The sequence below is a fragment of the Myotis myotis genome, unplaced genomic scaffold (genome assembly GCF_014108235.1).
Source record: "Myotis myotis isolate mMyoMyo1 unplaced genomic scaffold, mMyoMyo1.p scaffold_m19_p_2, whole genome shotgun sequence".
NCBI classification, from domain to species: domain Eukaryota; kingdom Metazoa; phylum Chordata; class Mammalia; order Chiroptera; family Vespertilionidae; genus Myotis; species Myotis myotis.
Window position 1 is genome coordinate 163,263,219 of NW_023416324.1, and position 22,075 is coordinate 163,285,293.

At 40.5% G+C, this 22,075-nt stretch overlaps 1 protein-coding gene across 1 annotated transcript; it reads right to left on the bottom strand.

Moving 5' to 3' along the window:
- Window positions 1–1,773: 1,773 nt before the first annotated feature.
- On the bottom strand, window positions 1,774–21,750 carry DYNLT2B (dynein light chain Tctex-type 2B). Its single transcript, XM_036347465.1, has 5 exons — window positions 21,510–21,750; window positions 18,129–18,262; window positions 15,259–15,328; window positions 4,534–4,597; window positions 1,774–1,922 (listed from the first exon to the last, which is right to left on the bottom strand). Exons 1-5 carry the CDS (start codon window positions 21,638–21,640, stop codon window positions 1,875–1,877), a joined length of 447 nt encoding a protein of 148 aa, XP_036203358.1. The 5' UTR covers window positions 21,641–21,750; the 3' UTR covers window positions 1,774–1,874.
- Between the last annotated feature and the right edge of the window lie 325 nt (window positions 21,751–22,075).

Below are 22,075 nucleotides of genomic sequence, written 5' to 3' on the forward strand. Positions count from 1 at the left end.
ATGAAAAAAGAATACGAAAATACGAAGATAGTGTAAGGAGCCTCTGGGACAGCTTCAAGCGTACCAACATCAGAATTATAGGGGTGCCAGAAGAAGAGAGAGAGCAAGATATTGAAAACCTATTTGAAGAAATAATGACAGAAAACTTCACCTACCTGGTGAAAGAAATAGACTTACAAGTCCAGGAAGCGCAGAGAACCCCAAACAAAAGGAACCCAAAGAGGACCACACCAAGACACATCATAATTAAAATGCCAAGAGCAAAAGACAAAGAGAGTATCTTAAAAGCAGCAAGAGAAAGAAACTCAGTTACCTACAAGGGAATACCCATACGACTGTCAGCTGATTTCTCAACAGAAACTTTGCAGGCCAGAGGGAGTGGCAAGAAATATTCAAAGTGATGAATGCCAAGAACCTACAACCAAGATTACTTTATCCAGCAAAGCTATCATTCAGAACTGAAGGTCAGGTAAAGAGCTTCACAGATAAGGAAAAGCTAAAGGAGTTCACCACCACCAAACCAGGATTATATGAAATGCTGAAAGGTATCCTTTTAAGAAGAGGAAGAAGAAGAAAAAGGTAAAAATACAAATTATGAACAACAAATATGCATCTATCGACAAGTGAATCTAAGAATCAAGTGAATAAATAATCTGATGAACAGAATGAACTGTTGATTATAATAGAATCAGGGACATAGAAAGGGAATGGACTGACTATTCTTGGGGGGGAAAGGGGTGTGGGAGATGCGGGAAGAGACTGGACAAAAATCGTGCACCTATGGATGAGGACAGTGGGTGGGGAGTGAGGGTGGAGGGTGGGGTGGGAACTGGAAGGAGGGGAGTTATGGGGGGGGGGGGAAAGAGGAACAAATGTAATAATCTGAACAATAAAGATTTAATTTTAAAAAAAGTTAATAACAATGTACCTACCTATATAGTTTAAGTTTAAAAAATTTGGCTCTCAAAAGAAATTTCAATCGTACTGTTGATATTTGGCTCTGTTGACTAATAAGTTTGCCGACCACTGGTATAACCTAATGGAATAAATGCAACTATTATGCTTATGAAAATCATAATGCAAATAAAATGACAAAAACTACATGTGATATTATGAGAAGTGAAAAATCCGGTTACAGACACAGAACCTAGAGACAGAACCTAGAGACAGAACCTGGCTGAAGAACCTAGAGACAGAACCTGGCTACAGAACCTGGATAGAACATGGCAAGAGTACCTGACTAGAACCTAGCGACCGAAACTGGCTGGAGAACCTGGAGAACCTAGCGAGAGAACATGGCTACAGAACTTCGCTGGAGATCCTGACCAGAACTTGGCTGGAGATCCTAACCAGAACTTCGCTGGAGATCCTGGCTAGGCTGCTGATCAACTGAACGCTGTCTCCATGTCATTCCTTCTTCGCCAACTCCGTCCACACCTTTGGGGACCCCTGGACCTGCTGGGGCTGGACCCCAGCACCCAATCACCATTTAACTATGTAATAAGCATTGAACTCTGAGCTTCATCACATTAAAAATAACAGAAATGTCAAAAAAAAAAAAAAGAAAAGAAAAATCCGGTTACAAAACTATGATTTTTTTAAAAAACACCAAATAAAAAAACACTGGTAGAAAATTTACCAAATATTAATAGTTATGTAGAACAATTTAATTATGGATTTCCCCCCCTACATTTTCTCTACTTTACAAATGTAGTTAGAACACATTACAAAATCAAAACATTAACTGTAAGTCCTAAAACTCAACAGACTCAGTTGCCAAACTGCCAAGTTATCTTTATTTTGTCAAGATATTTAACAATATAAAAAAGTTCATTATTTCTTCATAGTCATACCTTTTCCCAGCTTTCAAATTTTCAATAGTAGAAACAGCCAAATGCTGCTACAACACAGAACAAACTGTCCTACAAAACAAAACAGAAAACACACACACAAACCCAGAATGTTAGGATGAGTAAAGAGTTAGGTTTTCTGAATGTAGAAATAAAATAAAAATGAACGAACTTTATGTAATACATATTCATAAAATAAGTATTCCCAATTTTTTCTGATTTATCAAAGAAATAATATATGAAATTATTTTAACTTCTTGGAGTAAATGTATTACCCATCTCAAAGAACTATATTATAGTATCACACATAATACAAATAACAGCTCTGTGTCATAAATCCTGGATAAGGGTAAATGGCCTCTGGTGTTTGTTCTTAATTTAGAAAATTCATTTGTCCATCTTTTTGCTCAGAATCCTAAAATGCTTTCCAGATCCCAGTTAAACTTTTTAAGACACTTTTTAGGTATTTCTTATAGGAACTCCACCTGCCTCAGCAACTCCTGACCTACCAACCTCACCTATAGCTTGGCAGTGATGAGAAAAAATCTGCTCAAGTACCTGATTGTTAACCAAAAGCAAAATCCTTTGGTTAGCCCAGCTCCCTGGCTCCCGGGGTGAGATGACTGTGAGGTGAGTGCTATCTGAGGTGAGGGACCTGTTTTTGTTTTTGTTCTAATTTTCAATCCCTCATGCACTGATACTTTTGTAAAATACAATAAAAATGAATAATGAGGAAAACAAAATGAAAAAAGAAATATACAAATACAGCCTAAAAGTTTTATTATTAGATTTAATGGACATAAAATTACTTTGTCAAATTCTTATAAGAGTTTCTAAACCCTTACACTCAGTTTTTATACTGATCTCGTAACGGGGCTCATGGCCCCGGTCTGTGGCTCCCAGGTTGCCTGGCGCTGTTCCACAGTGTCAGCCAGAGTTCTCCAGCAGGACTGAGCCGGGCTATCCACTCTGCGGGGCAACTGTCAGCTCAAAAGCATATGCTTTTCTCGACTCTCACTTCCTCATCCTCTACTGGTGCTTCCCAAACAATAGAGTGCTTTAAGCTCTGAAAGTGACACCTAACACTCAACCAACTGGACTAAAGATACATACAGTACACGAACTCAGCAACCTGAACCGGCTCTCAAAAATGATTGTTAGACACCGCGCCCTCCAACCCTGTGCTCTAAAATCTGATCCTGGAAATATTGATAACTAAAGTTTTATACTACATATTTGTTCATTTGAATATTGTCTGGCCACCACTGTTTATAGCTCTCTATAGGCAATAACCATGCCTTTTATTCCTAGCACCTCCAGTACAGTGATTGGCACATAATATAGAAGCTCAGAGTTATCTTTTGGATGAATGAATTACATTGTATAGCGACTCAGGGAAATATAAATGTTTAACTCCAAAAAGCAGGAAAAACCATCACCTGAACTTGAAATCTTCCCCCAGAGAGCTGATAATTGAAGATTTACATAATACTTCCCATTGTTCAGCCCTTGATCCCTACGGTAGTTGAGCATAATATGAAACTTTGGTAGGACCATAGCGTTTCAGAGCTAAAAGGTACCTTAAGATCTACTACTACACAAGCAGCTTCCAAATCTGGCAGTAAGCACAACCATGTGAGGAACTTCTTTAAAAAAATCCTTACCAAAGGACATGTTAATTGATTTTAGAGATTTTTTTTAATCCTCACCTGAGGCCATGCTATGGATTTGAGAGAGAAAGAGAGGAAGGGAGAGAGAGAGAGACACATCAATCAATGTAACAGAAACATTGATCCATTGCCTCCTAAATGCGCCTCGACCGGAGATCGAATCAGCTGAGCTACCTGGCCAGGGCAATGTGGGGAACTTTTTAAAAATTCAGATTCACTGATCCAACCCCCAGCTTATGTGATTAGAATCTACTTGAGCAGGACCCCAGCATCTGTATGTTAAACAAGTTCCTCAAATAATTCTTAGGCAAGCCACAGCCAGTCTTTGGGAAAATCTAGAATAGTTTCCTAATGTTACTAACAATCAGATAAAAGTCCAATGACTTACCTAAAGTCATTCAAGTAGAAAGTCACAGAGCTGGAAATGGAATCTCTTTCCTAATTTACTCAACCCAGTTTCTGTTCTACACTATTATACTTAATTCTGACTCTACGAATTCACAACCTGGGAGCATGTGGACAGAGGAAGCAAGTATAAAACATATTATTAAAATTTATGAAACACTCATGCCAATGTTTAAATAAAAACTCTTTTGAAAAATTCCTCTTTATTTTTGCCTAGTTTTGAGAAATAGCTTTAAGATAAAGTAATTGTTTTGATTAGTGAAAGAAAAATCACCTTTGCTCATGGAATCCCTGACATCCAAATTTCTTTGCAGCTTAGCAAAGTACTATTTGGCTATTAGCACTGAACATATGCTATTCCCAAATTCAAACTTGTGAAGAGTTATGTTATCTGTACACATATAGGTCTCCTTGCCTATAAATAGCACACTAGGTTTCTGTTTTATGTTTAGTAACACACAAAAAGAACAGTAAAGACATCTCATCCAGGAGCCTGAGACAAATGTCTAAAACGAAAGTGTGCTCACATCTCAATAAATATTAAGTAATTTCCTCTGGAATGCCCCCATGTCCTTTGAAAGAAAGAAAAAGTTCCCAAATAGACTTACATTCATAAAAACATCATGAATGTAGTTGTCAGTGTCAGCATCCCAGAAACAGCGGGCAGCCATGCTAAAAAGTCAAAGATTGGAGAATTACCAACAATATAACAATATAACAAGGACCTGAAACATATATCTGCCAGCAGCAAAAGTTTTCCTTGATACATTCTTTTAGATCAGTACTTCCAAACCTTTTTTTAGGCTGGCACACAGGAAAGCATATTTGTACAGCAGAGTAAACTAAAGGGCCTGGGCTCATAGACAAGGTTGCTTGCAGTTGGAGGTGACCAGCCCAGGGGTCTAGCAGCTTCAGACTCCAACTAGCTGCCTAATAACTAAAGGGGTCACTACCTTGAAGTTTCAAAAACTCTGTTACATAGATTACTTCAGCTAAGATATTTGTGTGTATGTGACTTTTAAAGAAAATAACACCTGCCCTAACCGGTTTGGCTCAGTGGATAGAGTGTCTGCCTGTGGACTGAAGGGTCCCAGGTTCGACTCCGGTCAATCGCATGTACCTTGGTTGCGGGCACATCCCCGGTAGGGAGTGTGCAGGAGACAGCTGATCAATGTTTCTCTCTCATAGATGTTTCTAACTCTCTATCCCTCTCCCTTCCTCTCTGTAAAAAATCAATAACATATATTTTTTTAAAAATAATAACACCTAAGAATTATGACTAAAATAGACTTATTCCTTTACAATAACATGAGAAGGTAAGTCTGGAAAGGATCTAACAGAGTGTTTATTCCAACCTAGAAAAGAAAGGGGCAAACTATGAACTAGAATTCAATCTTCTAACTAATTCTACATCCAGTATTACCTATGCTACCTTTAAATTCTCAATTTGGCCATTCTCTCCAACTTTGGGGTAAGGAAAAAAAATGTCAGTCAAAATAAAAACCAATAAAAAATGAAAACAATTTAAGTTCCCAGTAGTATTAGATTGGTAAATGAAATTAGGGTATTTCTTGGCGACAAAATTGCATGCAGCCATTAAATATATGTTTTGATGCCTTGGCCGGTATTGGTAAGTGGTTAGAGCATCAGCTCCCAGTTTCAATTCCCGCCCTGGATTGATGTTTCTCTCTCTCCCACTCCCTCCCTTCCTTCATTCTTTCTGAAAAGCAAATGGAAAAAAATATCCTCAGGTGAGGATTTAAAAAAAGATATTTTTTTACAAAGTAACTTCGAGAACATGAAAAGATGTTCACAATATAAAATTAAGTTTAAAAATTAATTATAAGTATTTTACATTTTTATTAAATGTATATGAATGACTCACCAATAACATCAATTTTGACTGCTTACTTTGTGCCAGCCTCTGGTCTAAGTGCTTTACATGTATTAACTCAATCTTATGAGTTAGGTATTATTATTATACCTATTTAATAAACATGAGAACTGAGGATCAGAGAAATTAAATAATCTTGTCCAAGATCATTCAAATAGTAAGTGACAAAGCTTCACTTTGGACCGAGGCAATTTAGCTTCAAGTCTGTAGTGAAAAATATACTGTATTGCCAAAGCCGGTTTGGCTCAGCGGATAGAGCGTTGGCCTGCGGACTGAAGGGTCCCAGGTTCGATTCCGGTCAAGGGCATGTACCTGGGTTGCGGGCACTTCCCAGTGGGGGATGTGCGGGAGGCAGCTGATCGATGTTTCTCTCTCATCGATGTTTCTAACTCTATCTCTCTCCCTTCCTCTCTGTAAAAAATCAATAAAATATATTTTAAAAAAAAAGAAAAAGAAAAATATACTGTATTATATCGGTTTGTTTTTGAAAGTTTTTTTTTTAAGTTTTACACAGAAGAGCTCCCCCTAACCTAATATTTTTCACATTTAAAAAGTTCTGAGTCCAAGCTCCAAAAGTAACAATATGAAATAAAGTCAATCTACTTAATTGGCCAATCAAGTATTTATTTAGCAACTACCATATGTTTGGAAAGAGAAAAATCTAGCTCTATCCTCAATTCTCAACTTAATTAGGTGAAAAAATTAACACACATCAAAGAATAAGATAATGAATAATTGTGCTAACTTATAGGTTATTATGTTTAAAAGGGACTGTAATATCTATCTAGTTCAAGCCTCCAAGCCCAAGTTGCACAGTATTTGAATTAAATCTGTAGTAGTGCTACAGAAATTTAGAGAATTTAGAGAAGAGAAAAACCAAAGAAGACTTCATGAAGCAGAAACAAGTGAAGACATAAATATAAAAATTTAGCCCTGGCTGGTGTGGGTGTTGGTTGGGCATTGTCCCATGCATGGAAAGGTTGCCAGTTCAATTCCCAGTCAGGGCACATGCCCAGGTTGTGCGCTCGATCCCCGATAGGGGGCATGCAGGAAGTGGCCAGTCAACGTGTGGCTCTCACATCTCTCACATCGATGTTTCTCTCTCTCCCTCTCCCTTCCTCTCTCTCTGAAAATCAATTTTTTAAAATTAACAAATATTTGTTGAGTATCATGTATGAACAAAGTGCTAGGTGCAAATGATACAGAGATGCATAAAACACAATCATTGCCTCCAAATTGTGGACTCAACACCATTTCCCAATAATGGCGTGTGTGGAAGGCAACCAATCAATCGATGTGTCTCTCTTACATCAATGTTTCTCTCTGTCTCTCCCCTTCCCTTCCACTCTCTCTAAAAACCAATGGAGAAAATATCCTCGGGTAAGGACTGACAACAATAACAAAAAGATAAATCTGAAATATCTGGGTCATACCAAAACCCTGAAGTATAGAAAAAAGAAAAAAAAAAAAAAAATATATATATATATATATATATATATTCATAAAGTTGTGTCAAAAGGATTTAGAAATAATACAATGTAACAGTTTGTAGCAGCTCAGCACTCCCTCCCAGATCAATTAGAAAAACTGGATAAAATGAATCAGAGCTGCTGTAGCAAACAGGACTGGGGAAGCCAAAATTCCACAGAGGTGACCCGCTGAGGCAGCGGTAAACTGATATGCTGCACTGGAGTTCTCCCTGGGGCATTTGCTAACTCTAGGCACACAGCTAGAGGCTGAGAATATGGGTTTTGTCCAGGTACAGACCAACTACTCAGCTGGACTAGAGCGATAAAATTACAGGGCTAGAGAGATAAAATTGGAGACCTGAAGGACCAAGATCCCCTGTAAAAAAGGAGAGAGCAGAACCAAGCTTTAACATCACATGGTAGGTTCCCCCTCACATGTGCTGAATTCTAAAACTGTGTAAGTAGGACCTAAAAAACTAAGAGTGGTGGGAACAATAATATCCTCTCACCAAATAGGTCTATGACCTAACTCCCAGAACCTAGGGGTATGTTCTAGTACATGGCTAAAAGGGTTTTACATGTATACGATTAAGCTAAGGATCTTGGATGGGGAGAGTAGCATGGATTACCCAGGTGAGCTCAATGTTATCACAGGGTCCTTATAAGAGAAAGAGGGAGGCAGGTGGGTCAGAGCCAGAGAGAGATTTGAGAATGGTATGCCGCTGGTTTTGCAGAGGGAGGAAAGGTTGATGAGCTAAGGGATGCAGGCAGCCTCTATAAGCTGGAATAGGCAAGAGAATGGATTCTCTGCTCGAGCCTCCAGAGGGATACAGCCCTGCCGACCCTTTGATTTTAGCTCAGCGAAACCCATTTTGATTTATGATCTCCAGAACTGTAAAATAATATATATGTGCTGTCTTAAGATACCAGGTTTGTAATTTGTTACAGCAGCAATAGGAAACTAATGCATCAAGGAAAAGGGCTCTAAAATGAAGAGTAGTTTTATGCTGAGAAAACAAGCACTAAAAGTCAGTACTTGCTGGAGTGGGGTTCAAATGAATGCTTCAGGCTCTTGGTTGAGAAACCTGGAGAGCGACACTCAAGAAAGAAGGATGCTTAATTCCCACAATATCCTTGTGAAGAGGGCATTATCTGTTTCGCAGATGAGAAAACAAACCCAAAGAAGTTAGAGAACTACCCAGTGGACAAGCCCTACCTTGTATAATGGTTGCGAGGACTGAATAGGATGACATTGCTAAGGGCTTATTCCAGTGCAAGTCACAGAGGAGATGGTGGTAATAATAGCAGAATAGCAATAATAGCAGAAGATGTAACAGCCGTGACACCCTTGTCCTACTGAGGTTGCTTGGCTATCATATGAGTGTCAGTGACGAGGCCAGCTACACAGTTTGCAGGACCCAGTACAAAATGAAATTGTGGGGTCTGGCCAGAGGCAGGGAAGGAGAAAAAGAATAAGAAGAAAGAAGAACTGAAGATAGAGCTTTATCAAAACTGCAACAAAACCTCAACTCAGCTCAGTACCTGACTGGATTAAGGTAAGCAGCCCATACTCTACCTGAATCGCAAAGGAAATGTAAACCCTCTCTAAAAGAAAACAATATTATCTGGAGGTCTGCAAGTTGTTGTTTTTTAACACAATGTCCAGGATTCAAACTAGGCATGCCAAGAGATAGAGCCATATGAAGGATTATCAAGAAAAAAAATCAATGGAAACAGACTCACACCTGACCCATGTATTAGAGTTAGCAGAAAATGACTGCTATGACCAAAATGTAAAAAGGGAGGAGAGAAGAAGGATAGATAACATATATTAAAGATAAAGAATTTCACCAAAAAACTGGAATGTATAAAATATTTAAATGGAAATTCTGGGCCTGAAAAATATAATAACTGAAATTAAGAATTCAGTAGGTGGCTTTAACAGCAGATTAGACACAACAGAAAAGAAGATTAGTCAACTAAAAGACAAGTCAATAGAAAAATATCCAACCCTGGCTGGTTTGGCTCAATGGATAGAGTGTCAGCCTGCGGAACAAAGGGTCCCGGTTTTGATTCTGGTCAAGGGCACATGCCCGGGGTTGCGGGCTCAATCCCTGGGGAGGGGGAAGGGGAGGCATGCAGGAGGCAGCTAATCAATGATTCTCTCTCATCATTGATGTTTCTATCCTTCTCTCCATTTCCCTTCTTCTTTCTGAAATCAATAAAAACAATTTTAAGCCGAAACCGGTTTGGCTCAGTGGATGGAGCGTCGGCCTGCAGACTGAAGGGTCCCAGGTTCGATTCCGGTCAAGGGCATGTACCTGGGTTGCGGGCACATCCCCAGTAGGAGATGTGCAGGAGGCGGCTGATCGATGTTTCTCTCTCATCGATGTTTCTAACTCTCTATCTCTCTCCCTTCCTCTCTGTAAAAAATCAATAAAATATATTAAAAAAAAAAAAAATTTTAAAAAGGGGGTGGGGGTGAGCAGAGAGCAAATAGAACAGAAGCACTAGTTTAAAAGATAATGGCCACACCTGGCACCCAGATCTTAGTTTCTAATGCCATTCTCCAATAAAATGAACCAGGGCTCCTTGGAGAAGTGGCTGATTCTAGGCTGGGGAGGGAATGAATAAATATGGAGTATCTTATAGTGCAAGTAAGCAAGAAAGTGCTCAAAAAAAATCACAACAGTAGCGTATGACAAAGGGACACAGGAGTCAACTGAAAGCTCAAATGGTCAAAGCTGGAACACTTTCAGTAACAAAATTAAGTAATGCTGAATTATAATCCACAGTATAAAAACCCATGAGTACATACTGAAATAAGTAAATGACTGAATAAAGAAATAGAAGAAAAAGAGACAAATCTGTGCTGAAAATTTCCAAATAATTTATGTAGCTACTCTGCCCTCAAGGAGGTAGAGCATAGCTCCCTGCTCCATAACTGTGGGCTTCACATAGTGACTTTGTATGGTATGAAAGGGGAAGAAAGAGTAATTTTACAGGGAAAACCTGACAAACATTACCTGAGGCATGGAGCAAGGTTAACATTAATGGTAATATGTCATGTTGATAATATGTACCCTGATATGATATGTTACGATGAAAAAAAGCACTTTACCTCTGTGATCTTCCTCCCAAGAACCTATTAACCTAGATAATCACAAGTGGACAAATCCCAGTTGAGGGAATTTCTACATAATACCTAACCAGGACTTTTCAAAACTGTCAAGGTCATCAAAACCAAGGAGAGTCTGAGTAACTGTCATAGCCAAGAGGACCCTAACGAGACATGAAATGTGATATCCTAGATAAGATTCTAGAACAGAAAAAGGACAGTAGGTAAAAACTAAAGAATTAAGTATGGACTCCAGTTAATAATAATGCATCAATATTGGTTCACTAGTTGTGACAAATGTATCATTAATATCCTACTATACTAACGTAGGATGTTAATGACAGAGAAACTAGATGTGGAGTATCTGTACTATTTCTCCAACTTTTCTACAAATCTAAAACAATCCTAAATAAGAAGTTTATTTTTAAAAAGATAACAGCTAACTGTTCCATAAAAAGACCGTATAGGCAAAGCGGCCCTAAAGGGCAGAGACCGAAGAATGAGACTGAAAAGTCCAGTTTATGAGTTAATAGGCTTTATTTAATAGAGAATTTACAGGAAACACTTGTCTTTACTGGCTACAAAACAGTCAAATCTCCATCTTTCCCCTCCAAGACCACTATCTTTCATCCCCTCTCAGAGACAGACCTACATGCTCCAAAAGGACTGCATGGGTGGCCCGGGGGACAAAGAAGCCAGACACCAGCAGACCCTGGTGCTGGAGGGCACTAAGAGAGGTAACTTCTGGAGCTTCTTGCTGCAGAGGAAGAAGTAATGAAAGCTCTGTGACTAGATGGAAGCCTCTGGACACATTCCAGAGTCCTGGAAAGAGAGGTCAAAGGTCTGGAATCATTCACTCAGAAACTAAGCAGGTGGATTCATTTCAAGATGGAGTCAGCTCTGTCCACACACTAAGAATTTCCCCAAGCTTATACAAACAAGATTCAGTGGCCCACAGATTCCATGGGCTCTGAGAACCCCATGCTAATGAATAAGAAGAAAATCATATACACCAGAGTAAAAAAAAAAACAATGAGGAAAACATTCTAATGTGGCTAGAAAGAAAAAAGACATCACCTCCAAAGGAACAATAAGACTTATAGCTGACTTCTCAACAGAAACAATGGAAACTGGAAGACAGCGTAATTATATCTTTAAAGTGCTGCAAATGGAAGGGCACGTACATTTCCTTCTGTCTCTTTTCCTTAAGGAATGTAACGTAGTACTGAGCCATCTTCAACCACGTAAAGGAGAATAAGCAGAGCAACAAGACAGAGGAGCCTACGTCCTTGACCCCAGTAAGGCACCACTCCATGCTTGGCCTGCTACCTGGTGTAGTATGTTTTGAGAAGAGATATACGCCTTCTGTTTTATTTAAAAAGGAATAAAAAGAATCAGGAGTTAACTTGAAGATACTACTAATTGCAAAAGATGGGACAATTTAGACATCAATAAGGATAATAACCACAATGGATTTAAACACATCAAATATATTTAAAACCATGGGTTCATAGATAGAAAAAAAGAAGACTCATTGGTAACCTCTAGAAGATGCTAGGGAACCAATTCATTATTCTGAATATTATTAAAATTATCCTCCCTTCCCTGTACAAGCTAAACCTCACTGTAATGAAACAGTTGAAAGAAAAGTCACTCTTAATAGAATTTCAGCAAATAAATAAAGAACAATGGTAGAATTAGAAGAGCACTATTTTGTAACCTCTGATGAATAATGGATCTAGGACAGCTGCTAAAACTATTAATGGTGAAGCTGATAGGGAACTTTACAATAGATGGATCTGTCTGACAACATCTGAACTCTATGATCAATCTTAACAAAAAACGGACAACCAGACATTTTCTGCCTCCTGATGAGATGCAATAGGATGCATACTAAATACCTATGTAATATTCTTGCCCAAAACTCAAATCTCCAACTGATTAAGACTACATCTAACTACTTATTTACAAGGAAAGAGGAGATATAAGACATAGTAAACAATACCAGGCACCACAATCAGAAAATGCCAGAATATAGATAGGACACTCTATAAGACAAACAACACAATTTCTTCAACAAATAAATGGTAAGGTAAAAAAGACAAAGCAAGAGCAAAAAGAGGGAGAGAAGTTATATATTAAGAGAAATTTAAGAGATTATCAACCAAATATAATGTGTGGACTTTGCCTGGATACTAATTTGAACCAACTGTAAAATACATATATACAGACAGACAAACACACATACACACACATATATATGAAACAACTGGGGATATCTGAATGCTAATTGAATATTTTATAATATTAAGGACTAACAATATTTAGATGTGATATTTTATTATATTAAAAGGGTCCTTATAGTTTAGACATATATACTGTTGTATTTACAGATGAAATGGTATGATGACTGGGATTTGCTTCAAAATAAGCTGGAGGGGGCAGTGGATATATAAATGAAACAACATAGGTATGTGTTGATAACCTTTCAAGCCAAGTAATAGATCCATGGGAGTTCCTCAGTCCCTACACTTGCATATGTTTGAAATTTTAGACAATAAGATTTTTAGAACCAGGGGGGTGGAGGGAGGACTTGTATGCCATGCTTTAGAGTTCAGCCTGATCACATTTAACCAAGTCAATTTAAAGGAATTGTTACCTGACACGATTTGAAATAAACTCTATATAGAGTCTGTGGAGAGAAAGTAAGGTGTACTCCTGGGAGATTGGTCTGGTATGCAAAATGAATTGTGGAGGAGGGAGATCAGAGTCCAGGAGTGCTGATAAGGGGCTGCTGCTAAGTATTCCTGGCATCCAGATTATACTGCATGCAATGGGAGAGAATAATGGCTACATAAGATAAAAGTAGACTCTAAAGTTTGAAGCCTGAGTCAGTAGGACCTTGGTAATACTGTGAGAGACAAAGAAGTTAAAGTGACAAGCTGATTTAAGGAGAGGAAGGAAAGGAAATTTGGAACTCTTAACATGTTAAATCTGGGGTGACAGAATAGTAAAGTATTTCTGAGCCTCTCTGTGGTCAGAAAATCTCCTGAAGCCTTTTGAACAAATGGTAGAGAACACCATGGTGAAGAGTACTGTGCTAGGAGTCAGACGTCTGAATTCTATTAGTGACCCTGACAGCAGCCATATCTATAATTTCGAGCAAATCATGCTGAATCTCATAAGTGTCATCATAAAATAGGGGAACTAGACACTAGGAAATATCTGTAGTGCCTTTCAAATTTAACATTCTATAGTGAAAATTCTCAGTGATATTATCTACAAGGTATTTTTTAATTCATTCAACAAATATTTTAGCATTTTCTTACAAAACTAGAGGCCCAGTGCACAAAAATTCCTGCACGGGGCGGGGGGGGGGAGGACCCTCAATCCGGCCTGTGCCCTTTCGCAGTCCAGGACCCCTTGGGGGATGTCCACCTGCTGCTTAGGCCTGCTCCCCAAGGGATGGGGCCTAAGCTGGCAGTCAGGCATCCCTCTGGCAGCCCAGGAGCCCTTGGGAGAGGGCTCTTGCCACCACCGCTGCACTTGTAGCCGTCAGCCTGGCTTGTGGCTGAGCAGAGCTCCCTCCTGCATTGAGCGTTTGCCCCCTGGTGGTCAGTGCGCAAAATAGCGACCGGTCATTCCCAGTTGTTCCATCATTAGGATCAATTTGCATATTACCCTTTAATTATATAGGATACTATACTAGGCACTGTTTACAAATGGAAACAAGAGATTAACACTTGTGCATGGGAAAAGACAAGAAATACATATTTTGAAATTATCCATACAGAAATGAAAGTTTGAGGTCATGAGAATGAATGAGCTCATTGAGAAAGCATATAGAAGAGCAGAAGAATAAGAACTGAGCCTTGAAGAAAGCTCGTAGCTGGGGATAGAGGGAATAAAGAGGACCCAGTGAAGAAAAGAGAATAATCAGTTAGAAAAACAAGAGAGAAACAAGTTAGACAAGTGACGTCAAGGCCAATAAAACCAGAGTGAATTTTCAGAAACAGAAGCCCAGGCAAACACAAGAGCTAAGAAAGAGCTTTTAGATTTGCTAATAAGGAGGTCTCAGGCAATTTTAAATAAATTTATTTTGAATAATGGTAGGACCAAAAATTGGGAAATAAGGAATATGGGAGGAAACATATATACATAGTCTCATACTTTCTTTGGGAACATCTATATATATAAAAGCTAAGTGACAGGACCACCAGAATGACCGAAACGACCGGTCGCTATGACGCACACTGAGGCTGGCCAACTGGCCCAATGGGAGTGGGCCAACCTCCCGCAGACCTTCCCCCCAACCGGCCGGCCCTGATCGGCCCCGATTGGGGTGGGCTGACCAGACCCCACCCATGCACAAATTCGTGTACAGGGCCTCTGGTATATGCATAAACCCTAAAACACTTATCAGCCTACAGATACTATGAAAAGTGAATTACCCAATGAAGCTCACCCAAACTGTCAACCTCACTGTTCAGAACCAAGATCTCTTGGGTTCACAGCTGCATTTTGTTATACTGTCCTTTACTCTCACTTGCAAAACACAATCATACTGAATTGTGAAGAGGATGACTACCTCATAAGAAACATAAGAATGAAATCAAGAAGGAAAAACAATGCCCTAGCTGGTTTGGCTCAGTGGATAGAGCGTTGGCCTGCGGACCTAAGGGCCCCAGGTTCAATTCCAGTCAAGGGCACATGCCAGGGTTGCGGGCTCAGCCCAACGTGCAGGAGGCAGCCAATCAATGATTCCCTCTCATCATTGATATTTCTATCTCTCTCTTCCTCTCTGAAATAAATAAAAATATTTTTTAAAAAGAAGGAAAAACCAATTACTCACAATACTCCTTCACCTCTTTGTTCTCCAATAACTACTTGCACCACCATTTTATATCGGTCAAATCCCATTGCTAGAAAGAAAGAAAAAAATAAGAATGTTATCTGTAAGCAAATATATGGTAAAATTACTTAATGAAGGCAAATTTGCCTGGAAAAGAACATAAGCATTCAGTCTACAAGCACTTACTGAGTATGATGATAAGTTTGGGAGTCAGAGAGACCTGAGGACAAACCCTAACTATAAGCTTAGTATGTAACTTTATACAAGCAAAATCCTGAAAATTCTCACTAATAACAAATCTGGAGAGAAGAAAACTGAATGGATATGTTTATCTTCCCTGGTTTCTGACCAGTGAATAGTGGAAACAGTAACAACAACAACAATGTGAAATGGGCAAAGTTGAAACAGAGCTAACTCTCTTTAATGAAAGTAAAAACTCAGGATTATATAGTAAACTAGAGGCCCAGTGCATGAAATTCATTCACTTGGGGGGGGGTCTCCTCAGCCTGGCCTGCACCCTCTCGCAATCCGGGAGCCCTCGGGGGATGTCTGACTGATGGCTTAGGCGGGGAGTGGGCCTAAGCCATCAGTCGGACATCCTTAGCACTGCCGCAGAGGCAGGAGAGGCTCCCGCCACCACTGCTGCTGTGAGCCCGGCTTCTGGCTGAGTGGTGCTCCCACTGTGGGAGCACACTGACCACCAGGGGAAGCTCCTGTGTTGAGCATCTGCCCCCTGGTGGTCAGTATGCATCATAATGACCGGTCGTTCTGCTGTTCAGTAGATTTGCATATTAGCTTTTTATTATATAGGATTAGGCAAACAACCTGGACACAACAGGTACCCTTCCATGTGGGACATGAACCCTAATTAAGGATACTTAACAAAATCTCAGAAGTTAGAGCCCAAGCTATTTTTTTAAAAAACACTGCACATAGGCCCTGGTCAGGTTGCTCAGTTGGTTGGAGCATGGTCCCATGTACCAAAAAAAGTTGCAGGTTCAATTCTAGATCGGGGAGTGTACAGGAGGCAACCCATCAGTGTTTCTCACATCGATGTTTCTTTCTCTCCAACCAACTGAGCCACCAGACCGGGCAAATGAGCATGTATTTTTAACAATAATTTTAACAGTGAATTTTCATTAAAATTTAAAGAAAATGCTAATATACTAACAATTAATATGGGTGATGAAAATACATAGAATATTTTTTATACTTTATTTTTTTTCATTTCAAAAAAATTAAGACATTAAAAAATTAAGACACCAAAATATTAAATAGTATTTACCATTAAGTAATTAAAATTTTTATACTTTTTAAAAAATGTGTCTATACAGTAGTCCCCGCTTATCTGCAGTTTTGCTTCCTGCAGTTTCAATTTCCCTGTCAATTGCAGTAGATAATATCAAATGGAAAATTCCAGAAATACACAATTCATAAGTTTGAAATTGTGGACCCATCTGAATAGCATGATGAAATCGCACACTGACCCATTCTGTCCCACCCAGGCCTTGAATCATTCCTTTGTCCACATACTGTATTCAATACCCACCCTTTAGTCACTCAGTAGCCGTCTCAGTTATCAGACCCACTGTATAGGTATTGCAGTGCTTGTATTCAATTGACTTATTTTACTTAAATACTAGCCCCAAAGCACAAGAGTAGTGATGCTGGCAATTCGGATATGCCAAAAGGAAGCCGTAAAGTGCGTCCTTTAAATGAAAAGGTGAATGCAACACAGTAAGATGTTTTGAGAGAAAGACACCACATTCACGTAACTTTCATTACAATATATATTGTTATAACCATTCTATTTTTTTCATGGTTTTCATGTCCTTCTTTTATTATTCTGTAAAAGGTAACAAAATATACAGAACAAAGTTTCCCTTTTTAACTAATATAATCATTCTATTTTATTATGTTAATCTTATAGTGCCTGAGTTATAAGTTAAACTTTATCGCAAGTATGTATGTACAGGAAAAAACATAGTATATATAGGGTTTGGCACTATCATTGGTTTCAAGCATCCAAGAGGAGTTTAGAACATATCCCCGCAAATAAGGGCACACTACTGTATAGTCCAGGTTAATTATAATGAAAATGTATTATTATTACGAAGATATTTCTTCTTTCCAAAGAGTGATATTTTTTAAAAAGGATAGCTAGAAAGAGAGGGCTTTTCAGATGATATAAAAATTTTTTTAAAAAAAATACATTTTTACTAGTTTCAGAGAAGAAGGGAAAGGGAGAGAGAGAGATAGAAACATCAATGATGAGAATCATTGGTCAGCTGCCTCCTGCACGCCCCACACTGGGGATCGGGCCCACAACCTGGGAATGTGCCTTGACCCAGAATCAAACTATGACCTCCTAGTTCACAGGTAAACTCTCAACCACTGACCCACACCTGCCAGGGCCAGATGGTATAACATTATTAATAAGAGAGAGAAAGATTAAAAACGGTAAGTAAAGCACAAGATTTGCTCTGCACATGTAGAGTTTGGCAGCAGTAGAGGGTTGAGTAGGGTAGTGAATGGCAGGCTGAGGAACTGATATCTTGGTGGGAAAACAGCCAAGAATTACTAGTACAGGGGAAGGACCCCCTGTACTTCCTGGGTTTTCTGCGTATTTGGATTTCCTGGATAGTGATTCCATACAATGTCTTATTTCACATCTTTATTCTTTCCCATCATCTGCAAAAAACTACATATAAAAAGTTACCATATAATTGAGGAGACTAGACATTAAAGAAAAATGTGTCTTTAATAGAATCCACAGCTTATGTCCTTTGTGTAAAGATGGGGAAGGAGACAGATGGGTAAAACTGAATGTTTGAAGGGAACAAGTCATTTCTAACGATCACCATTCTTACCTTTTAATTTATCTTTAATCGTTTCTGATAGACGCTTTGTGAGCAGAGGTGTTTCTTCTGGAGAGTACTCAGAGGTTGCCAGCTCCTCCTTGAGCACAGCATGGATGCAGTCTTTAACCACGGAGGGTCTGAACCTGAACGAGACGGTTTAAACACCTAATTGGTAACTCCAAAACCCCAGCTTACCTTCCCAGCTCAACTTCCTCTAGCTCTCTGTCATTAGAACCATTTCATCCTTTTTCATATGTTTATTATAAAAGTAATAAAAAAAACGAATAAAGAAAATAAGTCTTCTCTCTCCCCTGAACTCCAGACCACATATTCCAACACATATTCCATCTGGATGTCTAGTAGGCAACGCAAATGTAAACATCCAACACTGAGCTTCTCATTGTCTCCTTTCCCCACACTAGGTCCTCCTGCAGTCACCTCCAGTCTTCCAGGTGCTGAAGCCACAAAATTTGGTGTCAGTCTTGTTACTTTTCTCTCTCACAGCCCGTATCCCATTAATATGCAAATCTTATCAGTTCTACCTTCAAAATAATCTAAAATTTATTCTCACCAACCGTCACCACCTTGCTCCAAGCTACCATTACTTCTTGCCTGGACTGCAATGACCTCCTAACCAGTCTCTCTGTATCTACCTTTGTCCCTAAATCCTGTTCTCAACACAGCAACTGGACTGATCCTGTTAAACTCTGCCAAATCATGACACTCCTCTATGCCAAACACCCCACATAGTTCCTACATCAGAGTAAAAGCGATATCCTAACTGTGATCTGCAAGGTCCCATATGATCTACCCTACAAAACTCTGCGACCTTGTTTCCTACCACTTTCCTCCTAGTTCTCGCCACTCAGGCCCCACTGGCCTTCACTGTGTTCTTTAACCACACCAGGCATGCAAACTTCAGAGCTACTGTACTTACTGTTAACTTCTGCCTGAACTCCAATTCCTCCTTTGATGCATAGCTAACTCCCTCACTTCTTTCAAGTCTTTATTCAAAGTCACTTTTCCGCCCGGCTGCATGGCTCAGTGGTTGAGCATTGACCTATGAACCAGGAGGTCAAGGTTCATTCCTGGTCAGGGGACATGCCCGGGTTGTGAGCTTGATCCCCAGTGTGGGGCGTGTAGGAGGCAGCTGATCAAGGATTCTCTCTCATCATTGATGTTTCTATCTCTCTCTTCCTCTCTGAAATCAATAAAAATATATATTTTTTTAAAAATCACTTTTCCTAGTCACCCTCTCTAAAACTTCAAACTACCCTCTTACTATATCACTTTATATCTCCCTTCCTGTCTGATACACTATATGGTTAATTTATTTATCTTGTTTGTTGTCCTTTTACTTAGACTATAAGTTCCATGAGGGTAGGGATTTTTTATTTGTTTTGTTCACTGTTATGTCCTTATTTCTTAGAGCAGCACCCAGCACTCAGTAGACAATAATTTTTTTGAAGAAATGGATTATTGAAGAAAGGAAGACAGAGAAAAAAAATCTTCCCTAATTCCACCACCCTAACAATGCCACTAGCATTTAGTTGTATTTATCATCCTATATAATAAAAGCCTAATATGCTAAGTATCCGACCATCCATTCAACTGTTCGACCAGTCACTATGATGCGCACTGACCACCAGGGGGCAGATGCTGCAACCAGTAGGTTAGCTTGCTGCTGGGGTCTGGCCAATTGAAACTGGGCTAGATGGGCCAGATATGCCCTGGGGCGCCCTGGAGCCCTCCCATGGTTCCTCCCCCACCCTGATGGTGCACCAGTGGGGTCCCTCGGCCTGGCCTGCGCCCTCTCGCAATCTGGGACATGCAATCCAGGACCCCTCGGGGGATGTCAAAGAGCCGGTTTCCGCCTGATCCCTGCAGGCCAGGCTGAGGGACCCCACCAGTGCCCAGCACCGGGCCTCTAGTATATTATAACACTAAGTTCCTTTTCTGGGCTAGATAGTCTATAGCTGATTTGTCTATCATGTGCCTAGTTACCAGAATGTTTTAAGTTTTGAGTTTATAATGTGGTTTAATATTTGGTAGTACTAGTGGCCCCTTATTACATTTTAACAGTATTTTCTTTAGTCTTCTGCCTGCTTATTCTCACAGATGAACTTTGGAATCATTGACAAATTTACAGGATTTGATCTGTTCAAAATGTGGTCTCCCTATTAACAAACATACTATATCTGGCTTTTCTCTTAAGCCTTTTCCATTCTCAGTAAATGTTAAAAGTTTTCTTCAAACAAGTCACAAATAATTTAATAGGATTATTCTTATATAACATATTTTTTGTGAATCATGTTCTGCACTGTTTTACAGCAGAAACACTGGTGAATGTCATTCTATGCTTTTAGAAAACTTTACAAAAATAACTGAACATATCTCTTTTTTGTATCCATTCTACTCACCAGTGTTTATCACATTATAATCAAAATTCCTGGCTTCCAATATTTGCCAAGCATTTGATTCAGCAATCTGATTTTAAGCAACAGAGAAAGAGCTTGGGAACCTTGTGAAAATAAAGTTAGTGATGTATCCCACAGGTGTAGCAGATAGCAGACTGTCCTCAGCACTAGACTGTATGCTTGGACCTCCACATACATTCAGGTCCCCTGCCCTGCAGAGAAGTAAGCTATTCTGGCACACGTATGCACACAGTAAACTTCAAAATTCGGCTGAATGACATTCGACGCAAGCAGCTTATTTTTTTTTTCTTTTAAGTAATGTCTCTTTTCAAAAATATATTTTATTGATTTTTTTACAGAGACGAAGGGAGAGAGAGAGTTAGAAACATCAATGAGAAACACCAATCATCTGCCCCCTGCACACCCCCTACTGGGGATGTGCCCGCAACCAAGGTACATGCCCTTGACCAGAATCAAACCTGGGACCCTTCAGTCCGCAGGCCGACGCCCTAGCCACTGAGCCAAACCGGTTAAGCCAAGCCGCTTGTTTTCTGCTCCTCTCTTTTCCATCCACCTCCTTTTCCTGTGTTCACGTCCTGGGTCTCCTAGATTCAGAGCCAACCACCCCCACTGCGCTAACCTTAAGCGCTGCAGAGCTCTAACACTACAACTGCAGATCGGGTCCTCTGCTGCCCCCTGCAGCTGAAGTCAAGAACAGCCCCGCCCTCCCCCGACCAGCTCCTCCCTCTTCAGCCCCGCCCCTCCCTCTTCAGCCCCGCCCCTTCCTCGTCAGCCCCGCCCCAACCCGCTGCTCCCTCGTCAGCCCCGCCCCGCCCCTCCCCAGCCCCAGCCCGCTGCTCCCCCGCCTCCCTCTCCCCGGGATCCTGCCCGACACCCAGGCTTCCCGGCGAGCTCTGCCTGCCCGGCCCAGCAGTCCCGCAGGTCGCCCCGCCGCAACCCGTCCTGTACCCGCCTTTGCTGGAAAACGGGCCGCAGAATATAGGTGTTCTCGGACTTCCCAGAGATCTTGTCAGCCTCAAGCGTCCCCTCTGTCCCAGAGACGGACGCACCCACGGAGACGGACACAGCCCCCGACGAAGTCATGGCCGGGGCTTCTCGGCCCGGCGGGTCTCGCGATGAGGAGCTGCTGGTTGCGGCCCTGAGCCGCGAAACCGTCGCCAAGGCAACAGGGCCGCCCTCGGCGGTGACGTGTGCGGGCCGCGCGCACACTCGGCTGAGCGGCTCCCCCTCCTCCGAGGGCTCTTCCCCGCGCCTGCGCACCGCTGCTGGGCAGACCCGGCCAAGAACGCCGGACTGTAGTTTCGGCCCAAATTGATGTAGTTCTGCCTTGGTTTACAAAATATTTTATTACGCACTAGCTCTTATTAACCGCTTCACAATCTTAAGAAATTGACACGTGCCCTGCCCGTGTGGCTCAGTGGTTGAGCCTCGACCTAAGAACCAGGAGGTCACCTTTGAGTTCTCAGTCAGGGCACTGAAAGTGTTGAAGAGAATAAACTAGGGCGGAGAAAAACTTAT

What these genes read in the sequence shown, in the direction of transcription:
- DYNLT2B (XM_036347465.1), bottom strand. Translation starts at nt 21,640, where the DNA reads ATGACTTCGTCGGGGGCTGTGTCCGTCTCCGTGGGTGCGTCCGTCTCT. An exon ending in GATTAAAGATAAATTAAAAG is followed by an intron (nt 15,329 to 18,128) that starts GTAAGAATGGTG and finishes CTTTCTTTCTAG; the next exon opens with CAATGGGATTTGACCGATAT. An exon ending in CAAAGAGGTGAAGGAGTATT is followed by an intron (nt 4,598 to 15,258) that starts GTGAGTAATTGG and finishes TTGACTTTTTAG; the next exon opens with CATGGCTGCCCGCTGTTTCT.